Source organism: Schistocerca gregaria, chromosome 1, assembly GCF_023897955.1.
Source record: "Schistocerca gregaria isolate iqSchGreg1 chromosome 1, iqSchGreg1.2, whole genome shotgun sequence".
NCBI classification, from domain to species: Eukaryota; Metazoa; Arthropoda; class Insecta; order Orthoptera; family Acrididae; genus Schistocerca; species Schistocerca gregaria.
Genome location: NC_064920.1, coordinates 668941422 through 668969145, shown reverse-complemented (window position 1 = coordinate 668969145; position 27724 = coordinate 668941422). Strand labels below are relative to the sequence as shown.

General features: G+C 40.9%; 1 protein-coding gene and 1 long non-coding RNA gene across 5 annotated transcripts in view; one reads left to right on the top strand and one right to left on the bottom strand.

Annotated features, from left to right (window-relative positions):
• LOC126362494 (dnaJ homolog subfamily B member 12) overlaps positions 1 to 27724 on the bottom strand; it is a 135161-nt gene that overhangs the window by 66237 nt on the left and 41200 nt on the right. For 3 of the 4 annotated variants that reach the window (XM_050007888.1, XM_050007885.1, XM_050007887.1), the window contains 3 exons: positions 16805 to 16883; positions 12794 to 12958; positions 10902 to 11039 (listed from right to left, as the gene is read on the bottom strand). In XM_050007888.1, coding sequence (XP_049863845.1) covers positions 10902 to 11039; positions 12794 to 12958; positions 16805 to 16883 — 382 coding nt within the window. The remainder of the gene's footprint in view (positions 1 to 10901; positions 11040 to 12793; positions 12959 to 16804; positions 16884 to 27724) is intronic. The other variant, XM_050007886.1, reaches the window with a different exon arrangement.
• Positions 1 to 27724, top strand: part of LOC126362556 (uncharacterized) — a 427566-nt gene that overhangs the window by 365613 nt on the left and 34229 nt on the right. Inside the window, exon 3 of the long non-coding RNA XR_007566239.1 lies at positions 15136 to 15195. This is a non-coding gene — a long non-coding RNA (uncharacterized LOC126362556). The remainder of the gene's footprint in view (positions 1 to 15135; positions 15196 to 27724) is intronic.

Sequence of the window (27724 nt, the reverse complement as noted above, 5' to 3'; positions counted from 1 at the left end):
TATAAGTAATTATTTCAAAATTATTATTTAATTATGTTTTGTTTTGTAAGTGTTTTGGAAAGAGTGATGAAGTGTGTGGATGAAATACGTGACGTATGGACATTTCATTTTATTGAAAACTATGGAAAACTAGGCGCAGGAAAAATCTTTTGCAATCTTGAGTAGTGTGACATAGGGCAATGTGCGTGCTTTTGTATAAAAGCAGTCATAATGGAAGTTAGGAGTCAAATGAATTAACATTTTATTTCTGGGGATAATTTGAACTGTTTTATTTTCATTTGAATTTGGTTCCATACACTGAAAGTTCTTTCATATTCAATTCCTGTAATCCTATTAGACAAGTTAGAGATTAATGTGGGTATCTGGAAGCAGGAGCTTTTCGGACTGGCCATTTTACATCAGCAGCCAATGAGAATTAAGCATTTCCTGCACTTATTATCCATTTCATAATTACTGAACCTTACTTTGAACTCATATTCTGGTCACACCACGTGTTAAACCCTGCTGGAATCGTGGAAATGTCTATTTTAGTTGAACAGGGGGCAGCATGCATGGTAATATTTAAGAGAAAGGGTGCTTTTTCAACCTTTCTTGGCAAGTGTGAAATTACAGGAGCCACAGAAGACAGACCACAATTGGGAGAGTAATTTTCTATGCACAGTTTAAAGATACACCACATTAAACCTCCAGATGAATTGTCATCACTTTCCTGTTAGTCTTTTTGTCCTAATAGTGGTGGGTGTATATTTTTGCAATTTTCCTGATGGTGATACATATTAACAAAACAATGTTTAAATGCAAGCTCTGTTGCCCTTCACAGCTGTTATATTTTTATGCATGTAAATCTACATTTTTAGTTCATTGGCTTTTGTGTTTCTTTGTGCCACATGCTCACATGTGCTATGTTGCCCGACATCTGAACAGTATTCCCACTTCAATGTTCACTGTTCATTGTTGCAGTGTTTACATTCCATCTTCACATCAGATTGGACACAACTGTGCTCCCATCTGTTGTTGTCTATCTATGTGAGACAGTGCAAGTAACATAACTAATTGCCTTTTATTTGTGTGCAACCATGCATCATTTACAGAGTTGTGTAAAGTCTATGGTGATCAGTACACACAGTTTCTTCGAGGACAAACAAGAACAGGGCGCGAGCATTTCCATACTACAGCCAGCTAAGAGAACTTCTGAATGTCTCAATATTAGTGAAGTTCAGAGAAGCAAATTTTGAGAGATTATAGAAGAACTTCATATCTTGTATCACAAAAGAAAGAAAGAATGAGAGAGAGAGAGAGAGAGAGAGAGAGAGAGAGAGATTTCTGGCAGCCGACAAAAGTTTATACTGGATGAGTATACACATGGAGTCACAAGAAGAAAAATCCAAGACACTGATGTGGGAAAGCAATTTCCAACAGTAGCAATCATGTTGGAAGCATTGAAGAATGAAGTGGAAGACTTCCCTAATATGAGTGAAACAACTATTTGAAAACTGGGCTTCAGAGACAAAAAGTTCAATGCAAGTTCTGTGCTGATAGAAAATAACTGAATAGTAGGAAAAAGAGAGACAAGTTCTTGTGGGAAATAAGACACTTGGGCAACACCGGATGGACTGTTTATTACAATGATGAGAGTTGGCGTGGTGCAAATCATTCCAGGAAGTTTAGCTGGCAGGAACAAAATATGCCTGCTGCATCAGAAAATGAATGATTACCAAAGAGGAAGTGTTAAAGATTCCAGTGGTTGCAAAGGAGGAATTCTAAACACCGTCTGGTTCTGAAAAAGGCATTATAATGTGCCACATCGGGAACAAAATTGTGCTCATGCAAAACACTGGCTTATGTTTTATTGGACACAAAGGAGGTGCAGATTATCATTCTGGAATGAATGCCACAAACTACAAAGAGTGTTTTAGGAGCATTCTCAAAAAAATACTAGACAGATCTGCAATTCTTTTGCACTGAAGTGCCAAAGAACTGGTAAAGGCATGTGTATTCACATCAGAGATATGTAAACAGGCAAAATATAGCACTGCAATCAGCAACACCTATATAAGACGACAAGTATTTGGAGCAATTGTTAGATCAGTTACTGCTGCTACAATAGCAGTGAGCTTGAACATGGTGATATAGTTGGAGCACAAGCAATGGGACACGGCATCTCCAAGGTAGCGATGAAGTGGATATATCCCCGTACGACCATTTCATGAATGGACTGTAAATATCAGGAATCCAGTAAAACACAAATCACTGAAATCGATGCAGCCAGAAAAGGATCCTTCAAGTATGGGACTAATGACAATTGAAGGAAAATGTTCAATGTGACAGAAGTAACCCCCCCCCCCTTCTGCAAATTGTTGCTGATTTCAATGCTGAGCCATCAACATGTGTCAGCATGCAAAACATTTAATGAAACATCATTGACTGGGCTTTCGGAGCCTAAGGCCCACTCATGTAACCTTGATGACTGCACGACACAAAGATTTACACCTCGCCTGGGCCCGTCATCACGGACGTTAGGCTGTTGTTGACTGGAAAACATGCTGGCTGGTCGGATGAGTCTCATTTCAAATTGTATCAAGTTGATGAACGTGTATGGGTATGGAAACAACCTCATGAATCAATGGATCCTGCATCTCAGCAGGGAGCTGTTCAAGCTGGTGGAGGCTCTGTCATGATGTGATGCATGTGCAGCTGGGAGCGATATGGGACCCCTAATTAGTCAAGATGTGACTGACAGGTGACACGTACATAAGCATTCTCTCTGCTTCCATTCGTGTCCTTTGTGCATTCCAATGGACTTGGGCAGTTGCAACAGGACAAAGCAACATCCCACATGTCCAGAACTGCTACGAAGTGGCTCCAGGAACTGTCTTCTGCTGGCCACCAAACTCCCAGATATGAACATTATTGAGCATATATGGGATGACTAGCAACATGCTCTTCAGAAGAGATCTCCAACCCCTCATTCTCTTACAGATTTAGGGTCAGCGCTGCGGGATTCATGGTGTCAATTCCCTTCAGAACTACTTCAGACATTAGTCAAGTCCATGTCATGTTGTGCCACAAGATCAACCCAGTGCCATGAAATCCATTTAAGAAATGGAGAATGGAGTCCATTATTGAATGGATGAAAAACAATAATGTAGAGCTTCCATCTAATGCCACATCATATGAGAAATTTATTAAAACTGGCCTACTGGAACATGCACAACTGCACTTCAGGGTGCAAGAATACCTTTTGGAAAGTATTTTGCAATAATGGGCAAGGAAATTAAACTTCACACAAGGAAATTAAACTTCACTGGTTGCCTGTAGTGCACTTCAAATTGAACATCATTGAACTTATTTAGGCATTTGTCAAGAAAAGGTAGCAAAGGAGAACAAGAATTTTAAAATAAATAACATGTTACAGTTGCATCGCTCCACTATGGAAAGTGTTCCCCAATGTGTCTCAATGAATTCAGAGTGTCATGTACACAAGATAGCAAACAATTACGCCCACAATCTTGCCATAGCAATAGAATTGTTGCTGATCTAAGTAGATGATTGCAATAGCAGCAGCGAGACCTCAGCCAAAAGTGGTTAAGGTGGGTTTTATTTCAGTCATCATTCTTTACTACAAAAGTTATTTGAGCTAATCAACTTCTCCATTTACTGTCCACATGTGTTACACAAATATTCATTTATTGTCAGCTGCTTGCATACTGAACATTTACTTGCACTTTCCCATATTACTTCCCTCTACTTGAAGAAGAAGAAGAAGAAGAAGAAATTTGAACACACCAAAGCTGTACTGAAATGCGACTACGAAGTTGCCGTTCTTCGGTGACGAAAAAATGCTTATGTCCACACAATGGTGGCACGCTGGTGTCACAACTACATTCCACCACAGCCTTGCATATATTGCAGCTACTAACAACTGCTTTTCAAATTCTTAACTAACAAACATGAGGAGTATTCACTAGTGATGTAGCCATCAAAAGTTCATGCTGAACACCAGTGCCTTCTCTGTTGCAACAGCCACAATCATAAGCTCAATCGCAGCGTCTTGCGTTTCACATTATAACGATGAAATGAGTTATCAGAAAATTACGAAAATCTGTATTTAACAGGAAAAGGTTACATCAAAACTAAGCAAAGAAAATTTTTCTCCTAATTACAGTCTGATTTTTATGCACCCTTAAAGTTGACACTCACCAAAAAAAGCTAGAAAAAGCTCTGTTTCTCTGAAATATTACTGCGTATGTAATCCCTATTTCAACTAAAATGTAATAGTTACACTCCTGGAAATTGAAATAAGAACACCGTGAATTCATTGTCCCAGGAAGAGGAAACTTTATTGACACATTCCTGAGGTCAGATACATCACATGATCACACTGACAGAACCACAGGCACATAGACACAGGCAACAGAGCATGCACAATGTCGGCACTAGTACAGTGTATATCCACCTTTCGCAGCAATGCAGGCTGCTATTCTCCCATGGAGACGATCGTAGAGATGCTGGATGTATTCCTGTGGAACGGCTTGTCACGCCATTTCCACCTGGCGCCTCAGTTGGACCAGCGTTCGTGCTGGACGTCCAGACCGCGTGAGACGACGCTTCATCCAGTCCCAAACATGCTCAATGGGGAACAGATCCGCAGATCTTGCTGGCCAGGGTAGTTGACTTGCACCTTCTAGAGCACGTTGGGTGGCACAGGATACATGCGGACGTGCACTGTCCTGTTGGAACAGCAAGTTCCCTTGCCAGTCTAGGAATGGTAGAACGATGGGTTAGATGACGGTTTGGATGTACCTTGCACTATTCAGTGTCTCCTCGACGATCACCAGAGGTGTACGGTCAGTGTAGGAGATCGCTCCCCACACTATGATGCTGGGTGTTGGCCCTGTGTGCCTCGGTCGTATGCAGTCCTGATTGTGGCGCTCACCTGCACGGCGCCAAACACGCATACGACCATCATTGGCACCAAGGCAGAAGCGACTCTCATCGCTGAAGACGACCCGTCTCCATTTGTCCCTCCATTCACGCCTGTCGCGACACCACTGCACGGTGTTGGGGCGTGAGCGGAAGACGGCCTAACGGTGTGCGGGACCGTACCCCAGCTTCATGGAGACGGTTGCGAATGGTCCTCGCCGATACCCCAGGAGCAACAGTGTCCCTAATTTGCTGGGAAGTGGCGGTGCGGTCCCCTACGGCACTGCGTAGGATCCTACGGTCTTGGCGTGCATCCGTGCGTCGCTGCGGTCCGGTCCCAGGTCGACGGGCACGTGCACCTTCCGACGGGCACGTGCACCTTCCGCCGACCACTGGCGACAACATTGATGTACTGTGGAGACCTCACGCCCCACGTGTTGAGCAATTCGGCGGTACGTCCACCCGGTCTCCCGCATGCCCACTATACGCCCTCGCTCAAAGTCCGTCAACTGCACATACGGTTCACGTCCACACTGTCATGGCATGCTACCAGTGTTAAAGACTGCGATGGAGCTCCGTATTCCACAGCAAACTGGCTGACACTGACAGCGGCGGTGCACAAATGCTGCGCAGCTAGCGCCATTCGACAGCCAACACCGCGGTTCCTGGTGTGTCCGCTATGCCGTGCATGTGATCATTGCTTGTACAGTCCCCTCGCAGTGTCCGGAGCAAGTATGGTGGGTCTGACACACCGGTGTCAATGTGTTCTTTTTTCCATTTCCAGGAGTGTATATACTAAAGAACTAGGCATTTCCACAATTTCAGCAAGGTATAACACATCGATGTTCACAGTGCAATGTGACCAGAATATGAATTGAAAGTTCTACATCTACATCTACATCTATATGACTACTCTGCAATTCACATTTAAGTGCTTGGCAGAGGGTTCATCGAACCACAATCATACTATCTCTCTACTATTCCACTCCCTAACAGCGAGCGGGAAAAACGAACACCTAAACCTTTCTGTTCGAGCTCTGATTTCTCTTATTTTATTTTGATGATCATTCCTACCTATGTAGGTTGGGCTCAACAAAATATTTTCGCATTCGGAAGAGAAAGTTGGCGACTGAAATTTCGTAAAAAGATCTCGCCGCGACGAAAAACGTCTATGCTGTAATGACTTCCATCCCAACTCGTGTATCATATCTGCCACACTCTCTCCCCTATAACCTGATAATACAAAACGAGCTGCCCTTTTTTGCACCCTTTCGATGTCCTCCGTCAATCCCACCTGGTAAGGATCCCACACCACGCAGCAATATTCTAACAGAGGACGAACGAGTGTAGTGTAAGCTGTCTCTTTAGTGGACTTGTTGCATCTTCTAAGTGTCCTGCCAATGAAACGCAACCTTTGGCTTGCCTTCCCGACAATATTATCTACGTGGTCCTTCCAACTGAAGTTGTTCGTAATTTTAACACCCAGGTACTTAGTTGAATTGACAGCCTTGAGAATTGTACTATTTATCAAGTAATCGAATTCCAACGGATTTCTTTTGGAACTCATGTGGATCATCTCACACTTTTCGTTATTTAGCATCAACTGCCACCTGACACACCATACAGCAATCTTTTCTAAATCGCTTTGCAACTGATACTGGTCTTCGGATGACCTTACTAGACGGTAAATTACAGCATCATCTGCGAACAGTCTAAGAGAACTGCTCAGATTGTCACCCAGGTCATTTGTATAGATCAGGAACAGTAGAGGTCCCAGGACGCTTCCCTGGGGAACACCTGATATCACTTCAGTTTTACTCGATGAGTTGCCGTCTATTACTACAAACTGCGACCTTCCTGACAGGAAATCACGAATCCAGTCGCAAAACTGAGACGATACCCCATAGGTCCGCAGCTTGATTAGAAGTCGCTTATGAGGAACGGTGTCAAAAGCTTTCCGGAAATCTAGAAATACGGAATCAACTTGAGATCCCCTGTTGATAGCGGCCATTACTTCGTGCGAATGAAGAGCTAGCTGTGTTGCACAAGAGCGATGTTTTCTGAAGCCATGCTGATTACATGTCAATAGATCGTTCCCTTCGAGGTGATTCATAATGTCTGAATACAGTATATGCTCCAAAACCCTTCTGCAAACCGACGTCAATGATATAGGTCTGTAGTTAAATGGATTACTCCTACTATCCTTCTTGAACACTGGTGCGACCTGCGCAATTTTCCAATCTGTAGGTACAGATCTATCGGTGAGCGAGCGGTTGTATATGAGTGCTAAGTAGGGAGCTATAGTATCAGCGTAATCTGAAAGGAACCTTATCGGTATACAATCTGGACCTGAAGACTTGCCCGTATCAAGCGATTTGAGTTGCTTCGCAACCCCTAAGGTATCTACTTCTAAGAAACTCATGCTAGCAGATGTTCGTGTTTCAAATTCTGGAATATTCCATTCGTCTTCCCTGGTGAAGGAATTTCGGAAAACTGCGTTCAATAACTCCGCTTTAGCGGCACAGTCGTCGATAACAGTACCATCGGCACTGCGCAGCGAAGGTATTGACTGCGTCTTGCCGCTTGTGTACTTTACATATGACCAGAATTTCTTTGGATTTTCTACCAAATTTCGAGACAATGTTTCGTTGTGGAACCTATTAAAGGCATCTCGCATCGAAGTACGTGCCAAATTTCGCGCGTCTGTAAATTTTAGCCCATCTTCGGGATTTCGCGTTCTTCTGAACTTAGCATGCTTTTTCCGTTGCCTCTGCAACAGCGTTCGGACCTTTTTCGTGTACCACGGGGGATCCGTTCCATCTCTTACCAATTTATGAGGTATGAATATCTCAATTGCTGTTGCTACTATATCTTTGAATTTGAGCCACATCTCGTCTACATTCGCATAGTCAGTTCGGAAGGAATGGAAATTGTCTTTTACGAAGGCTTCTAGTGGCACTTTATCCGCTTTTTTAAATAAAATTATTTTGCGTTTGTTTCTGATGGATTTGGAAGAAATGGTAGTGAGCCTAGCTACAATGACCTTGTGATCACTAATCCCTGTATCAGTCATGATGCTCTCTATCAGCTCTGGATTGTTTGTGGCTAAGAGGTCAAGTGTGTTTTCGCAACCATTTACAATTCGCGTGGGTTCGTGGACTAACTGCTCGAAATAATTTTCGGAGAAGGCATTTAGGACAATCTTGGAAGACGTTTTCTGCCTACCACCGGTTTTGAACATGTATTTTTGCCAACATACCGAGGGTAGGTTGAAGTCCCCACCAACTATAACCGTATGAGTGGGGTATTTATTTGTTACGAGGCTCAAACTTTCTCTGAACTGTTCCGCAACTGTATCGTCGGAGTCTGGGGGTCGGTAGAAGGAGCCAATTATTAACTTAATTCGGCTGTTAAGTATAACCTCCACCCATACCAATTCGCACGGAGTATCTACTTCGACTTCACTACAAGATAAACCACTACTGACAGACACCAACACTCCACCACCAATTCTGCATAATCTATCTTTCCTGAACACCGTCTGAGACTTCGTAAAAATTTCTGCAGAACTTATTTCAGGCTTTAGCCAGCTTTCTGTACCTATAACGATATCAGCTTCTGTGCTTTCTATTAGCGCTTGAAGCTCAGGGACTTTTCCAGCGCAACTACAACAGTTTACAACTATAATTCCGACTGTTCCTTGATCCAAGCACGTCCTGTAATTGCTAAGCACCCTTTGACATTGCAGCCCATCCCGCACTTTCCCGAGGCCTTCTAACCTAAAAAACCGCCCAGTCCACGCCACACAGCCTCCGCTACCCGTGTAGCCGCCAGCTGAGTGTAGTGAACTCCTGACCTATTCAGCGGAACCCGAAACCCCACCACCCTATGGCGCAAGTCAAGGAATCTGCAGCCAACACGGTCGCAAAACCGTCTGAGCCTCTGATTCAGACCCTCCACCCGGCTCTGCACCAAAGGTCCGCAGTCGGTTCTGTCAACGATGCTGCAGATGGTGAGCTCTGCCTTCATCTCGTAAGCAAGACCGGCAGCCTTCACCAAATCAGATAGCCACTGGAATCCAGAGAGAATTTCCTCAGATCCAAAGTGACACACGTCATTAGTGCAGACATGTGCCACCACCTGCAGCTGGCTGCACCCTGTGCTCTTCATGGCATCCGGAAGGACCCTTTCCACATCAGGAATGACTCCTCCCGGAATGCACACGGAGTGCACACTGGATTTCTTCCCCTCCTTAGCCGCCGTATCCCTAAGGGGCCCCATTACGTGCCTAACATTGGAGCTCCCAACTACCAGTAAGCCCACCCTCTGTGATTGCCCGGACCTTGAAGGCTGAGAATGATCCTCTGAAACAGGGCAGGCAGCTGCATCTGGCTCAGCCAGAGACAGTGCCTGAAACCGGTTTGTCAGAAGCACCGGGGAGGCTTTCTGATCAGCCTCCGGGGACACCTTTCGCTGCTGCCACACCTATGAAATGGATAATAAAGTGGGTCTTTCAGCTGCAGTTCAGTGAATTGAGTCACTTGGTAGGCTTCTTAATGAGCAGGAGGAACTACAACACACAAATTTTAGCCAAGATGAAGAAAATAATTTTTCTTCAAGTCCTTTTATAGTAAATGTTAAGCAGCTACAGTTGTAAACCATTCAGAGAAACAGATTTTTAGGTGTATTACTTTAGACATTATTTGCATGTGAACTTCAAGAAATATTACAGCTAGCACTTCTTTTAAAGAAGACTACTGAAGCGTCTAATGAAGTAAATCATGGATAGCCGCAGGTAGTAATGAACTTTTAGTGATAATAGTCTTATGGCAGTTAATTGCACACTTAACAGCCATTTAAATTTGTTTACAAGGCAATAAAGCAGAATTAAGTGAACTTCAAAACTTTTACATAAGTGGATACAATCCGATATTTTCTTAAAAACTTTTAAGTACCGTCCCCGGGCCAAGTTGATGTTTCTTCAATGCCCCTTTTCATTGAATGAACTGGTATCACAGAGTGAAGGGGATGGGCTTCACGAAGCCTATTGAGGTAGGCGGCCTGAATTTTCTACACTTAAACTGAAACAGGAACTTTTTGGCCGAAATGTGATCTGCAGAAGATGTAGAAGAATCAGCGGAAAAGAATCTGCCCTGTACAAGAGCTGTAAGAATCAGTAGAAATCCATATTCATAAATTCAGGACTCGTAAGGCCATTTTAATTTTGTTTTAGGTGGTATCTGCACAAAGAAAGAGTCGACATAGACAGTGTAGATATTTTCAACTGTGTATAAGGTGAGTTGTCAGTAATGAAAATGTTTTAGTGTATTAGGTATTTTCAGTAGAACAAACACATTTAAAAATCTGACTAGCAAATAACGAATGACATTTGCTTTATTGGTAGAGCTAGTTAATGACTCAAAAGAGTAAATAGTGAACACACTACCAGCTCTCCATCCCCCCCCCCCCCCTTCGCTCTCTCTCTCTCTCTCTCTCTCTCTCTCTCTCTCTCTCTCTCTCTCGCTCTCTCTCTCTCTCTCTCTCTCTCTCTCTCTCTCTCTCTCTCTCTCTCTCTCGCTCTCTCTCTCTCTCGCTCTCTCTCTCTCCAATGCCCCCCCACCCATAAAAATATTACTATCAAATGGGAATGTAAATGGTATCAAATTACCTACTTACTGACATCCCAACTGTTTACAAAAACCACACAGTCATCCAAGTGAAAACTGACCTTTAAATTGCTTATTACATTAGCTATAATTATTGTATTTACCACCCGTAGAATTTTTAAAACCTGCTTAAGTGGCCCAAAGAACTGAACCTCAAAACATTACTTCATTAACATACTGATGAACAAAAGAAATCTTACAACAAATTCAGCTGCAAGTCATGGCGAAAGCCAGGTACATGACCCCATGGGTTTGAGGAATTAATTACATGCATACTGACTCACGAAACAATCACAGACTTTTCTACTGTACCTTCAAATCCTCTTGTGTAATTGTATTCACGATGGCTATGCCTGTTGGACTGTTGCAACCTCTCTTCTTCTGACCCATATAAATCATACTGTTTTCGTTTCTCTGGGTCTGTTAGAATTGCTACAGCATTTCCCACAGCTATAAAGTCAATTTTTGGAATTAGCTTACTGTATCTGTCTACAGAAATTGAAATCTACACAATGTCAAATAATCTTCAACAGGAGCACACTTATTAATTATTTGCCGTTGCAAACAGTCATACTCACAAAATTACCAAAAAGAAGGAAGCTCAACATTCAACACTGGCTCATTGATGAGGGAAGGATGGGGAACAATTGTTGTAATTAAGCTACAGTAAAAAGCATAAAATGGAAGTTTTAAAAGCATGACAACTTTTAAAATTTGGAAATCTTTTCATAACATTAATGTCAACATTAAAAAACACAGCACATAAAATGAGAGAAAAATAAAGTACTCACTTATCATTCATCTAAATTCTCGTTTAAGTAACAATGACTGTCTATATGCCTTTGTTCCAAACAAACTTAACAGATAGCACAGCACATGCTCGATATAATGTGGCTGTCGAGGAATGTGCTTTCTTTACTCCCATGTTATAGTGTACCCACTGTACTTGGATTTAAGGATCATTAGAAGCAAAACACTACAAAAACTTACCAAATTGTGTAAAGCAATTAGACAAATTTCAGTCAAACATCAATCAAACAATAACATTAATTTCATGTCATATACGAAGTACATTCTATCAAATACAGCACAACAATTTACAACATGGCCTGCAAGTTACAATACGTCCTTCTTTTATTGCTTTACAGATGGCAGTTAGCTTTCTTTGTCAGGTCATTTCATGCACTTTGATTAAACTGTATTGTTTTATGCTCATCAGGTACAACAACTCAGTTTGGTTTTGTTCACTTTGTCACTCCATCCACATGATCACTTCATCCAATATTTCAAGTGTACTGGGATCATCAACTATACTTTCTTCTTCAGCTTCAGCATCATCCTCATTCTCAACAGCTTCGCTACTCGTATTTCGAACAGCACCAATAATGTCATTGTCACCTCTGGTCTCCGAAATTGGCTCTTCATTGTCAATGACTACGCAACTGTTCAAGTAGCCAAGATCAATATTGGGCATCACATGTACACTGGATGCCACTGCTGTTGAAATCTACATCACTACAGTATCTGTGTGTTGCACTTTCTTCAATGGAACACTTGTTCCAGCAATTCCTAATAGCAGTTGGATCAATGCTTTGCCATGCCAGACATGCTGTATATGTAACTCTCTTCAGATTTATTACTCAAATGAGCAGTTCGCAGCAACAATGAGCCTTAAATGCTTTTATGATCCCTGATCCAGCAGCTGCATTAACACCATCAGGTGGGGGGCAGAGGTGGGGGGAGACAGGGCCGATTGGTGGGGGGGGAGACGGGGGCTGATTGGTGGGGGGGGAGACGGGGGCTGATTGGTGGGGGGGAGACGGGGGCTGATTGGTGGGGGGGGAGACGGGGGCTGATTGGTGGGGGGGAGACGGGGGCTGATTGGTGGGGGGGGAGACGGGGGCTGATTGGTGGGGGGGAGACGGGGGCTGATTGGTGGGGGGGAGATGGGGGGTGCTGGGATGGACCTAAGTATTTGGGAAGAGTCTTGTTATCCTACTGGATTTCTGGAATGGGGTCACTGTCATGGGATTTGTAGGTGGACAAATCTGACAGCCTAAATGTATAGTAAGTCTTTGCTGTGCTTGTTGGTGACTTGAAATCTGCATTTCACATTAAGAAAGTTTGTTACATCTAACCAAAAATAAATGGGATGCAATCAATGTAGTTACAAATGCACTGAAGTTTTTACCAAATGTACTAACCTTTAAAAGCTTCATTGGCACCAGGACATTTATTTTTATCGGGATGAAGCAACAAGGCTAGCTTCTTATATGCCTTTTTAATTTCACTATCAGTAGCATCCTTCGACACACCCAAAATTTCGTAATAATCTTTACATTTTTTAACCCTATAAAAAAGGAAAATGACTACACAATATATTCCGCTCGGATTACAAAAACAATATATGAAAACAATATATGAAAACAATATAACATGATTAAACAGTGTCACATAAGAAAGAGCTGCAGTCACTGTACCACATACCTGTTAAATGTCATGAACTTTTTTTTCATACATCATCATAATAATATCTCATTTTGCATGCACACCTGGATAAAAATCTCATCTAGACTTACCATGCATTCAGCAATATACTCCCCAGTTTTCTAATGTTGTCCATCCAATTCTCATTAGGTAGCCATGGAATACAGCAAAGAATTTACACGCCCCATCTAATATTCATTCCCTTCGCTACACGTCCTAGCCACCTTCATTTCATTTTCATTCTTAACCCAGCCACTCCAGTCCCTTTCCTATCAATTTATCATCCTCTCCCCTGCCTCACCCCACCCCCTTTCCCTTGTTAATTTCCAAAACACATCTCTATATTGTTCACTGAGCAGTCAGATTTTAATGGTTTTCACAATCAGATACCATATGTCATCATAAATACAAATTGACGACACACACTGCCTACAAATATATCTTTCGAGATACATCAAAAGCTGCTTCAAAAACCCTGTACTGTCATTTGACCATTGGACAGACACCAATTATGGGTGACATGATAATAAGCATCCCTGGCTTAGAGAAACAACTTAAGGATTTGAAAACAAATAAATCATCAGGTCTGGATGGAATCCCAGTTCAATTTTACAAAGAGAAGTCTACAGCACTGGCCTCTTACCTACCTTGCATTTATCATAAATCTCTCACCCCGCATGAAGTACCAAGCAACTGGAAAAAGGCACAGGCGACTCCAGTATATTTCAGAAGGGTAAAAGAATGGACCCACAAAATTATGGACCAAACTTATGTTTGCTACAGCATCCTTCAACATAGTCTCAGTTCAAATATAGTAAACTTTCTTGATACTGAGAAGTTTATGTCCACAAATCTACAGGTTTTAGAAGGAATAGTTGGTGCAAAACTGAGCCTGCCTTTTTCTCACATGATATACTGCACACAATGGATGAAGGGTAACAGGCAGATTCCATATTTCTACATTTCCAGAAAGCATTTGAAAAGTTGCCCCATTGCAGGCTGTTAATGAAGGTACTAGCATATGGAACAAGTTCACAGGTAAGAGAGTGGCTTGAAGACTTCTTAAGTAACAGAACCCAGTAAGTTGTCCTTGATGGCGAGTGTTCATCAGAGACAAGGGTATAGTCAGGAATGCCCCAGGGAAGTGTGATAGGACCGCTGTTGTTCTCTATATACATAAATCAGGGTGTATATGCAGACAAGAAAAAAAAAAAAATTCCCAGATTTCCTGGTTAAAAATAGACTTTCTCCTGGCTGAAAACGCACTTTTTCTCTGTTAACTGACATTATTATTTTCTCTCGGAACTGTATAACTTACCAAAGCTTTGAATGGTTGAGGTTTTATACGCGGGCGTAGAATTTCTCGGCGCTTTAGAAAATGAAACTCTGTGAAGAAAACATGTTTTGGAAAGATCTCGATGTGCAGCAACATGTACATTGCATATTTTCATATCACAAAAGTATAAACTTGAATTCCACCAAACACCGCATGTTACTTTCTGAAGCATTGAAATCTAGATGGAATGCGCTTTTTTAAGCCAGTCATAGGTCATGTCACGTGATCTCGCCAGCCTATGACAATGGATATTCAGAGCTTAGGACACATGATGTAGTCAGCCAATGGCCACATCACTTAAGTAGCACGAACACACAAACAGCAACAGTTAATGGTTTAAATTAATATACATAGTGTTGCTACAAGAAAAGGAAAGCTTTCACATATAATATTGGTGTCTAAGGTTAATACACTGCAATAGAAGCTAAGCTTTCACATATAATGTTGGTCTTTTATGCGCGTGTTACACTTTAAGATATATCACACAAATGAACCAGTAAAATTTTTAATAATGACATAAATGTCTGATCTTCTGGGCTCGAAATTCTTCTAAATGACTTGTCATCGGCTTTTTTTAAATGAGAGTCAAATGCTCTGTGATGTAAGAAATTCATCATACAATCTTGCACGTAGTTCATAGTTCAATTTACTTTGAACGAAATGCTTTTCAAACCACCATTTGCAATATTTTACAGTGACCTGTTACAAATTTGTTCGTTTCAGAAGTTCCCGGAGAGTGCCAACAGGCATCACAGCGCTTGCATAGCTACAATGACTTAGGAGGTCTGTATGTACATATGTGTAAAACAGTAGAAAATCTTACATTATGTCATAAAAGAAACAAGACATTGGAATTTTGTGAACCATACTAAAATGTACACATTTGAAGTTCACATTCGTATGCCCAAATTCTCAATTAAGTATGTCTCTACCTGATATTAAGCTATTAAATGTGGTTTTTGGGATGCAAATTTTCTTGGAGTACCAGTACTGTGTTATCTCATGTTTGGTTCTTTATTATGGCATAATGCGATACCTGCTAGAAAATGAAAACGTGCACTTGAAATGCAGCGAATAGTTGAAACTAGCCAATAGTATGGAATTAAACACTTCGCTTCAAATATATTGACTGCCTCAGCGAAAAAGATTAATAAAAGGAAATTTCTTTAGCAAACCGACAAAAATAACTTCACTGTTCTACAAGGCGATTAATGCTAGTTTGTCACAAAAGGTGGAAATAAACTAAAATCTGAAACTAATAATATATTTTTGCCTTCCATAATTATGTAAATGCATTTTAATTCCCTTGATAGCTCCCGGCCACAGAAATCCGTTTGGTTTTCATTTGACGCGAGAGCAGTAAACGAAGAGGAAACAGCAAAATCACTAAATGTAAACACAGGTCACATGGAGACTATCCACTTCCCTGCTGTACTCAGACTGCTCAGTCCATCAGCCCCGGATCTTCGATATTTCCGAACCACAGCAATACTAGATAGATTAAATCTCATGAAAGCTGTAGCATTTCAGATATATTCTTCAGTAAACTAAAATTAGTCTAATCAATGTCTTGTTTCTCAAAGGCTATTAGTAGAAATTTTCTCAAAACTTAAAAGCTTTCTCAAATTCTGTAGATTCCAGGCAAAGGAGAACTTCTACTCTTTACTGCATTGTACAGGTTCATTCACACCGTACAAGTCGAAAATAAAATATATTACCTCTATGAATAGAAATTTAATAATGTGAATGTAAACGTATTTGAAATATATTTACCTTCATTAGAAATCTATGCCTTACACATTTGAAATTTGTGTTGGCACTTGAAATTATTAATATTCTATTTATTCCATGCTTAGCTTTATTCTTTGACCAGTATATGGCAAGCTGTCAAACCAACTAGACAGCATTTTTGAACCAACACGAACATTAAAAAAAATTTTAAGCACAGTCTTTTCAGTACATAAGATACCGTCTTCTATTGCAGGTAAATGCATTTCAAATGCGTTTATGTTCATATCACTACAATTCAATTCACTAAAGTAATATATTCTATTTTGTACAAACCACAAAACACTTTAGACTGGCCTAAAGGCTGAGGACTAGTTGTGAGTAAATAAAAATTATACAAAGAAGTGGAAAATACAGTCTTTTAGTTTTTTGTGTGTTGTCTGCCTTCATTCTGACCAAGAAGAACAATAATGGCCTTATTCCAGCTTTGATGGAATTGTCTTCCTACACAGAGATTTGGTGAACTATTTTCAAGTTCACTTCGTTTTACTCTGCTTCCAGCTTTAACCACTTTCATCAAGCCTGCTTGAGTATGTTCAAGTTACACTTTCAGATAGGAAATACAGAATCATATGCTCAAACAACTTAACTACAAATTATTTACCTTTTAACAGCTTCCATTTGCTCTTTGTTGTAATCTCCTCCTTCTTGTTGACTTGGTTTAGATTCCTCTTTCTTGATACCTGTAAAAAATATTAATAGCAAATTAATAGGTATTCACTACAAAAGATAGGTGGGATTTCATATATTCTTTCTCAAATTCTATAAAAATCTTTATTTCTATTTCTGTAAGCTTGCGAACTACAAGAAAAAAATTATTGCTTTCAGGTTCCAAAATTTAGAAGGAACTTAGTCTTACAGTAAAACTCTTCTTAGAATGCTTCAGTATCCAATTCTGATTGCAAATGTTATTAGTTTCAACATAAATTAATGTAATACAATTTAGTAAAGAACTGCTTATTAAAATTGTTAAGTCATAACATCATCCTGTCAAGAAAACAATGTTCAGCAACACACTGCTGCTAAACCTCAAAATCTCAAGCAGTGACGAATTATTTTAGCATGTATCACAACTTGTGCTGCCCTGGTATCTTACCTTCCATCATAGGCATTTTCCTAAATCTGAAACAACTTTGATCCATCACTGTCTCATGAAAGTAAAATCGGAATGACTACCACCCTTCACTTTGTGGTGTATGTTATCTCTTAATATAAAATTTACTGATTTTACAAGCTAGGAGGAAAAATTATTTCACTCAAGAACAAACACTAGATTTCAATCATTTTTATGAATAAGTATGACCATATTTAATTAATGGACTTGTTCTAGGGCTCTCTCATTCTCACACATCTATAAGCAAATGAACTTGTTATGAACATGAACTTAAATAACTAAGTACACAAACAATGAAAACGGTAAATTCATCTACTAAAACCTTGAAATTTATAGAAATATCTGATAAATCAAATAAATGTATATTTTAAGTTTGTAAACATAAAAAATAATACAACACAAATAGGGTAGTAGCATATGTTCCAAGCACTCGTGGAGTGGTGCTTGTCAGGAATCGATAGTTGTATCAGGGTGATGAGCCCTTATGCAAGACCATAAGTGCAGAAGACTAACCTAATCTCCAACAAATAACATCTGAGAAACATGTAATTGAGGGAATGAAATACCATGATCAGAAAGTGAAACATCAATTACAGCATATGGGCACAATTTGTCAGCTAATTGATGGCATGCATAGTGAACAGAATTAAGTTGTTTACATGACTATGGGTTGTCACACATTGTCAAAATAATGACTGATTGATAGCACAAATCAAAAATATTCTAAATATGATGAAACAAGTATCAACAAATATCGATACCAAGAGCACATAAACAACAGACATGCTGCACTGTTATATTACAGATAAGAGGAAACGAAGACATTTATTATGTTGCCACTTAGTGGAGAAACAGATAATTAAAAATAAATAGCATACACGTTTGTGTGAATGTAATATGTACACAATCACAAAAGCACAACTGTAAGCTATTACTTCATCAGTGTGTAATGAGCCAACAGAATTAAAATCTTAAAGACTAGTATAACATATCAGAACTTGTCGGCTAAGGTGAACAAGTACACATTATACACATGTTGATGCAATAAATAGTAGCCTCATATGCAATAAAATAAACACTGTAAACTGCACTTAACTTCTCATATGACATGTCAAAATCCTTGGTGACAGACAGTCAAGCAGATGAAGTATTTGTCGATTTCTGAAAATCACTTTACTTATTGTCAAAAGTACAATCATATGGATTATCAAGTGAAATTTGTAACTGGATTGGATTTTTTGATACAGAGACCGCAGGATGATGTCTTGGATGGAGACTCATCGGTTGGGTGTGAAGGTCTCACAAAAGAAAATAAATCAGGATCCACTGGGGATCCAAATGATGACACTAGGCTGGATACGGATTGAGACTCACTCTGGCTTCTGAAAGTACTTTGGATGTGTGTTAGGCCCTGTATTGTTCACGCTGTACATTAATGATGTTGCAGACAACATTAACACTACCCCGAGCTTTTTGCTATAATGAAGTATTGTGAAAAAGAAGCCATACAAATATTCAAATCAGATTTTAATAAGGTTTCAGTGGTTTAAAGACTGGCAACTTGCTTTAAATGACCAAAAATGTAAAAATGTGCACTTCACAAAACAAAAAAATGTAGCATCCTATGACTATGAAATCAATAAACCACTTCTTGAATTGGTTAACTCATACAAATGGCAGGGTGTAACACTTCGTGGGGACAAGAAATGGAATGATCACGTATGATCAGTCATGGGCACAACAGGTGGCAGACTTTGGTTTATTGGTAAAACACTGGGGAAGTGCAATCAGTCTACAAACAAGGTTGGTTACAAATCACTCATGCAACCAGTTGTGGAATATTGCTCAAGTGTGTGGGACCCGTACCAAACAGGACTAACAGGGAATATTACAGACAAGGTCAGCGTGACTGGTCACGGGTTTGTTAGATTTGTGGAAGTGACACTCAAAGATACGAAAGAAACTTAACAGGCAGACACTAACACATCCCGAGAAAGTCTACTAACAAATTTCAAGAACCAGCTTTAAATTATGACTCTAGGAATGTACAATAACCCCTTAAATATCATTCACATAGGGGTTATGAGGGTAAGATTACAATAGCACAGAGGCATTCAATCAATCATCCCTCCTGCACTCCATACATGAATGAAATGGGAAGATACCCTAATTACTGTTACAAGGGGATGTACCCACTGCCATGCTCTTCACTGTGGTTTGCAGAGTATAGATGTAGATATGGATAGTGTAACATTATTCTTTTTTAAAGACAAGCATTACACTATCCTTAGGCACAGATGACTTCTGATGAACTTAGTATTAGAAAGTAGATATAGGCAGTCCGCTCCTGAACTGATTCAGTGAGACAGAGCACAAGCTTGGATTAGGAACAGATGCAGAAGGAAAGCAGTCGTGCCCTTGCATAGGAACCAGCCCGGTATTTGCCTTAAGCGATTTAGGGAAACTGTGGAAAATCTAAATCAGGACAGCTGGACATGGGTTTGAACCACTGTCCTCCCAAATTAGAGTCCACTGTGCTACCATACTTGATCCAATTAAAGAGATACCTTCTTCTATTGAATGAGTGGCTAGTGGCTTGGAAAAATGAACTGGTAGCTCTTCAGGTCAGAAATGTCTCTCGAGTGACATCAGTGACTACAGACAAGATTGAAAGGAACGGGGCTGCAACAGTATCCCACACAGCATGCTGAAATAGTCAGTATGGCAAAGACCATGTTGCGGAAAAATACACTATGACGATGCATATGTACAGGTGTGGTAATAAAGAGAAGACTCATACTCTAACTTCTTACTGAAAAAAAACTTACACTACTGAAATATTGTCCCCTTTAATGCAGTTCCCTCCCCAATCCCTGCACTGCTCCATGCGAATTTTCCATTGTTGGAAGCAGTGTTTGCAAGTTTTTTGTGTTATGCTGTTGAGGAGACTCATTGCTTTTTCCTTCACTGATCCAAGGAATCGAACCTGGTTCCTTTGAGTGCAGACTTCAGTTTTGGGAAGAGAAAGAAGTCACATGGTGCTAGATCAGGCGAATACAATGGATGTTTCATCATTGGAATGTTGTTTTTCACCAAAAACCTTTTCACAGACACTGCATTATGGGCCGGTGCTTTGTCCCGATGAAGAATCCATGAGCAATTCTTCCACATATCTGGTCAGCTTCGTTGCACATGTTCACGGAGCGTCTCCAGACCAGTTACATAATTAGCTTGACTGATAGTCTGATCTTCAGGCACCCAATCAATGTAGTTAACACCTCAGATATCAAGGAACACTATTGTCATTGTTCTGAATTCCAGTTTGCTCATATGCTCTCTGGATCGGACTGGAATATCCATGTTCCATCACACACAGTTACTTTGCTGAGGTTTCAGCATCATTTTCAAGAGTGTCAAACCAGTAGCCCATTCGATTGTGCTTTTGCTCGTATGTGAGGATTCTATTGGCACTACTTTAGCACAAACTTTTGTCATACCCATATCGTTGTGCAAAATCTGTCTGTTTCCTTATTGACACAGGCAAGTTCTGAAATTGCTTGAATGCTCAGGCGGTGGTCTTCCCAAACAATTCTGCTGACTCACTAAATTCTCAGACCAGGGATGGTCTGATTTAGGATTGTCTTTCCTTCTGTCCTCTAAGCTCTTAATCCACTCAACAACTTGTGTATGAGATAGACACTAATCATCATAAACTTGTTTCCACACATTGTTAAGTTTCTGTTGCAGATTTTCCAATTTTTGTGATGAATTATATGTTAACACATTGTTCCACTTCAGAACAAAGCGTAATTCTGATGGAGCTCAGATCCACAACCCGTTTCTAAGAAAGCTCACAGCCAGATTAACAACCACAGCAGTGTGAAATTTTGTATGTGTGTCAGGGAGAGTCCCAATGTTATTCCTCCACTCTTCTCTTTGTCATAGATGAGGCCAGAAACATGCACACAACAACCAATCCAGTTTCTTTATCGCCACACCTCCCATGTGGTCCTACAGCTTACTACACCCCCCCCCCCCCCCCCAATGTACCACTAACAGAGGGTCATGAGGGTAAGATGAGAGTAATTACAGCAAGCACAGAGGCATGCAAATAATCACTCCTCCCACACTCCATACGAGTGGAATCGGAAGAAATCCTAATTACTGGTACAATGGAATGTACCCTCTGCCATGCACTTCACCGTGGTTTGCGGAGTATAGATGTGACCATGCACTCAGTGCTCTTGGCTCATTCACTGATTCAGTTTGCAGTTCAACTCGATACTGTCTTGACTTGAGTGCTCTCCAGTCTAATTCGGCTCCCCATGAGCTTTGTTCATTATTGTAACAACAATATGTATATTACATTATAGAATTTTATGTACATATTACTGCATGTATCGGGTATAGCACACACTATGAGTAGATACATTATCATGTTAGGTGTTTAAAAAATGCACTTCCATAAAAGGTGTTTTAATTTTTTCACATAACGTTTTTCAATGCTGTATGACGTAAGTCAACCACACAGATTTTGCATAGAAGAATTGAGTGGTATACGTATAATTTTAGCAAATTAAACAAAAAATAGGAAAATCGTGTTACTGCCAACTTTCTGTTATTCTGGCTGCTTATCAAACCTGAAGTGACATCCAATGTCCAAGCAACAAACAGTACATCTGGAAAAGTGTGGGTCACGAAGTTGATCAAGACTACAATCAACTGATGAGTCTTGTGCACAAATTCATGAAACTCTTCCTTGTTAATCACTCTCTCTAAGGTCTGCTTCCAATTTCTTCTTCCTGGAGCTCGAAGTGAGTCTCAATCTGTATCCAGCCTACTGTCGTCAACTGGTTCCAACTAGATCCTGATTTACATTCTTTTATGAGACCCTCACCCCTAACCGATTTTTGTTTGCAACAATCCGCAAGTAATCTGTTCATGTTATCTAAAAATGTTCTAAAGTTGTTAAACAAAATTATGACAGATACACAAAGTTAAAAAGTTCGTAAATATGGTTTGCTCAAATTATAATTTACAAGTTTAGAAATAATATCACACTCTAATGTCCAGTTATTTGAAAAGACAGATAATGAAATGACCTCTGCAATAGCATTTATGAGTGGATAAATATAATATTGGATTCTGTGCACTCACTGAAGGCACATTATATATCTGAGAAGACTCAAAGTTAAGTTGCAGACAGGCACAATTGAAAGACACTTACACAAAGCTTTAGGCCACAGTTTTTATCAGCAAAAGAGAGACAAACACCATTCATACACACAAGCAACCACACCTCTTGCACACATGACCACCAACTGTGGCATTCTAGCCCGAGATGCTGAGGTTGACAGTCGTGTGCACAAAGAGTGCTTACTTGTGTGTATGAATGGTGTGTGTACACGTGTCTCTCTTGCTGATAAAGGCTGTGGCCGAAAGCTTTATGTAAGCATCTTTTAATTGTGCCTGTCTGCAACTCAACTTGTCTTCTTTATGATAAGTAGCAATCTGACTTTTCCTACATTTTTGATATTTCTACCTAGAGTTTCTATTGTTTTGAAGACTCAAAGTTGTACTTTCTAGACTGCTTCCAATCTGAAGAAAGACACACCACAGAAAAATTTCACATTGTGTGAAGGTTTGTTGCCGCCAAATATAATATCAAGTTTAAAATCACTGTCATAATAATGGAAAATGCTTCACACATGAAGTCAAATGTTATGCTGATTAAATTTCCGCACCACCAAAGCTTTGAAGGTTCTTTAAACCTCACTGTGTAACATACAACACGAAAGTCAAAATGGAAAACTACTGATAAGGTCAAAAGAGCAGTTTTATTCTTCAAAAACAGTATTGGCCTTCAACGAACATTTTGAAATGCAAGGAAATTAAAAGAAATACTCATCATCCACCAATACCACCATAATAAGCTGTAAATCTTCCATTTGGGCAGAGTTTGGTGATACTATCAATCAGCTTGACGCAAGCCACGAGCTGTGATCTTCAGCAATTGTCAAACATATAATTTTGAAAATTCCTGGTTGAGTAAAACTGTGTGCCTGGCCATGACATATGTTGAACATTTGCTTTCACAGGAAGTGTTCTACAAACTAAACTATACAAGTACAGCTCATGACCTGTCATACAGCTTTGCTCCTACCAGAACCTCACCTCCAACCTTAAGTCCAGCACACAATAAAAAATCTAGCAGGAAATTTAGAATCAGTGCACACTGCTGCTGAGTGCAAATTCACACTGTAGACAATACACTATGTGATCAAAAGTATCCAAACACCCCAAAAACATACATTTTTCATATTAGGTGCATTGTGCTGCCACTTCCTGCAGGTACTCCATATCAGCGACCTCAGTAGTCATTAGACATTGTGAGAGCAGAATGGAGTGCTCCGCGGAAATCACGAACTTCGAACATGGTCAGGTGATTGAGTGTCACTTGTGCCATATGTCTGTATGCAAGATTTCCACACTTCTAAACATTCCTAGGTCCACTGTTTCTGATGTGATAGTGAAGTCGAAACGTTAAGGGACACGTAAAGCACAAAAGTGTACAGGCCGACCTCGTCTGTTGACTGACAGACCACAGACAGATGAAGAGACATCCATCCAGACAATTACACAGGAATTCCAAACTGCATCAGGGTCCACTGCAAAGTACAATGACAGTTAGGCGAGAGGTGAAAAAACTTGGATTTCATGGTTGAGCAGCTGCTCATAAGCCACACAGCATGCCAGTAAATACTAAACAACACCTCACTTGGTGGAAGAAGTGTAAACATTGGACCATTTAACAGCAGAAAAATGTAGTTTGGAGCGACGAATCATGGTACACAATGTGGCGATCTGATGGCAGGGTGTGGGTATGGCGAATGCCCGGTGAACATCATCTGTCAGCATGTGTAGTGTCAACAGTCAAATTCGGAGGCGGTAGTGTTATGGTGTGGTCATGTTTTTCATGGTGGGAGCTTGCACCCCATGTTGTTTCGTGTGGCATTATCACAGCACAGGCCTACATTGATGTTTTAAGCACCTTCTTGCTTCCCACGGTTGAAGTGCAATTTGGGGATGGCAACTGCATCTTTCGACATGATCAAGCACCTCTTAATAGTGCATGGCCTGCGGCGGAGTGGTTATATGACAACAACATCCCTGTAATGGACTGCCTTGCACAAAGCCCTGACCTGAATCCTATACAGGGTGGTACAAAAAGGTACGGCCAAACTTTCAGGAAACATTCCTCACACAGAAATAAAGAAAATGTTACAAAAACGCTTTATTTCCATGTTAGAGCTCATTTTAGTTTGTTTTCCACCTACGCTCAATGGAGCATGTTATCATGTTTTCATACACGATACTCTACCTGTGCTGCTAGAACATGTACCTTTACTAGTATGACAAAATGTGGTTCATGCACGATGGAGCTCCTGCACATTTCAGTCAAAGTGTTAGTACGCTTCGCAACAACAGATTCAGTGACTGATGGACTGGTAGAGGTAGACCAGTTCCATGGCCTCCATGCTCTCCTGACCTCAACCCTCTTGACTTTCATTTATGGGGCATTTGATAGCTCTTGTGTACCAAATGTAGAGACTCTTTGTGCACATATCGTGGACGGCTGTGATACAATACACCATTCTCCAGGGCTGCATCAGGGATTCCATGGGACGGAGGGTGGATGCATGTATCCTCGCTAACAGAGGACATTTTGAACATTTCCTGTAACAAAGTGTTTGAAGTCACACTGGTACATTCTGTTGCTGTGTGTTTCTATTCCATGATTAATGTGATTTGAACAGAAGTAATAAAATGAGCTGTAACATGGAAAGTAAGCGATTCCGGACACATGTCCACATAACATATTTTCTTTCTTTGGGTGTGAGGAGTGTTTCCTGAAAGTTTGGCCGTACCTTTTTGTAACACCCTGTATAACACCTTTAGGATGTTTTTGAACACTGACTTCATGCCAGGCCTCACCAACCGACATTGATCTCTCTCCTCAGTGCAGCACTCCATGAAGAATGGGCTGCCATTCCCAGAGAAACCTTCCAGTACCGGATTGAATGTATGTTTGCAAGAGTGGAAGCTGTCATCAGGGCTAAGTGTGGGCCAACATCATACTGAATTCCAGCATTAATGATTGAGGGTGCCACGAACTTTTAAGTCATTTTCAGCCAGGAGGCCGGATACTTTTGATCACATAGTGTATATTATCATGTTTATTGTGAACAATTTTAGATAATTTCTGGCATCAGAAAATATAATTTCAATTACAATCTGGTTTTTATTATATATTTTGTTTTCAAAAAACATGAAATGCGAGAAAATAAGGTGTTTATTTTATTTTCCAACTTGATAGAAATATTCTTGAAGTTTTCCCAGTGAATCAAGTGTTCCATCATCTTTTGGGCGACCATCAGTGAGATTATTAATTCTTGTTCCAGTATTTCAGCTGATAACCTTACAGCCCAAAGTGAATTGCTTGTAAGATTTTTTAAACAACTTTAGACAATACTGTGGAGTAAACAGGCTTACCACACACTACTATGTAAAATGATTTAAAAATCTTGCAAGTGACTCAACTTGCAGATGTTTACAAGGTTGTCAGCTGAAAAATTGGCCCAAGTATTATTAACATCCCAAATGCACAACCAAAATCCACTTGTATAGGCATGCATATTCGAACACAGAGATATGTAAACAGGCAGAACTTGGCATCGCAGTCGGCAATGCCTATATAAGAGATCAAGTGTCTGGAGCAGTTGTTAGATCAGTTACTGCTGCTACAATGGCAGGTTATCAGGATTTAAGTGAGTCTGAATGTGAAGTTGTAGTCGGTCCATGAATGATGGGACACAGCATTTACGAAGCTGCAATGTGCAGATGAGTGTACCTTGAATATCCGGAGTCCAGTAAAATGTCAAATCTCTGACATCTCTGCGGTCGGAAAAAGATCCTGCAAGTATGGGACCAACGACAACTGGAGAGAATCATTCGACGTGATGGAAGTTCAACCCTTTTGTAGATTGTTGCAGATTTCAATGCTGGGCCATCGACAAGTGTCAGTGTGCGAACCATTCAACGAAACATCTATATGGGCTTTCAGAGCTAGAGGCCCACTCATATACCCTTGATCCCTTGATGGCTGCCTCACCTGGGCCCGTCAACACCGTCATTGGACTGTTTATGACTGGAAACTTTTTTTTTTTTTTTTTTTGGGCGCACAGCTACAATGGTCATTAGCGCCCTGACTAATTTAGGAATGTACCGCAAGGCACAAGGTTAAAACAGCAACTAAAAGGGACAACACTATAAAAGACGTATTAACAGACATAGGATTAAAAAACTACAGCATAATCAAACGTCCTTAGACAGTTGTGTCAAGTTGATAAAACGAAGAACGCGAGCAGCAGCTCCTGGGTCATCCGCTAAAATGGCATCCAGAGTACATGGCAGGCCAAGATCAAGACGCAGCGTAGTAAAATCCGGACAGGACGTTAAAATGTGGCGGACCGTCAGCAATTGCCCACATAAACAGAACGGCGCCGGCGCTGCCGTCAGCAGATGGCGATGGCTGAACTGGCAGTGTCCAATTCGTAGCCAGGCCAAAACGACCTCCTCCCGCCGAGAAGGAAGTGAGGAGGACGTCCAAGCTATGGGAAGAGGTTTCAAGGCCCGAAGCTTGTTGTCCCTAAGTGCAGCCCAATCGGCATGCCACAGCGATAAAATGCGCCAACAAATGATCGTGCTACAATCTGATGAAGGGACACCACAAGAAGCCGTCCGAGGCTGAAGGACCGCAGCCTTGGCTGTGGCATCTGCAGCTTTGTTCCCAGGGATACCGACATGGCCAGGAACCCACATAAAGCTAACTGGAGACCCGTCGTCCACCAGCTGCTGAAGAGAGCGTTGGATCCGGTGCACGAAATGGTGAACCGGATACGGATCACTGAGGCTCTGGATGGCGCTCAGAGAATCGGAGAAGATGACATAAGCAGAATGTCGGTGGCGGCAGACGTAAAGAACAGCCTGGTAGAGGGCAAAGAGCTCAGCTGTGAAGACTGAACAATGGCCATGTAGCCGGTATTTGAAACTTTGTGCACCGACAATAAAAGAACACCCGAACCCGTCATTGGTCTTAGAGCCATCAGAATAAATGAAGTTCGACAAAACGGGAGTGGTGTACTGAACCGGGGGTAACCTCCTTTGGGAGCGAGCGGAGGTCAAGGTGAACGCGAACCTGAGCCTGGAGCCAAGGTGGCGTGTGGCTCTCGCCCACTCTAAAGGTTGCAGGGAGTGAAAAATCAAGGTGTTGAAGGAGGCGACGAAAGCGAACTCCAGGGGGTAGCAGGGCAGAGACATACAACCCGTATTGACGGTCGAGAGGGTCGT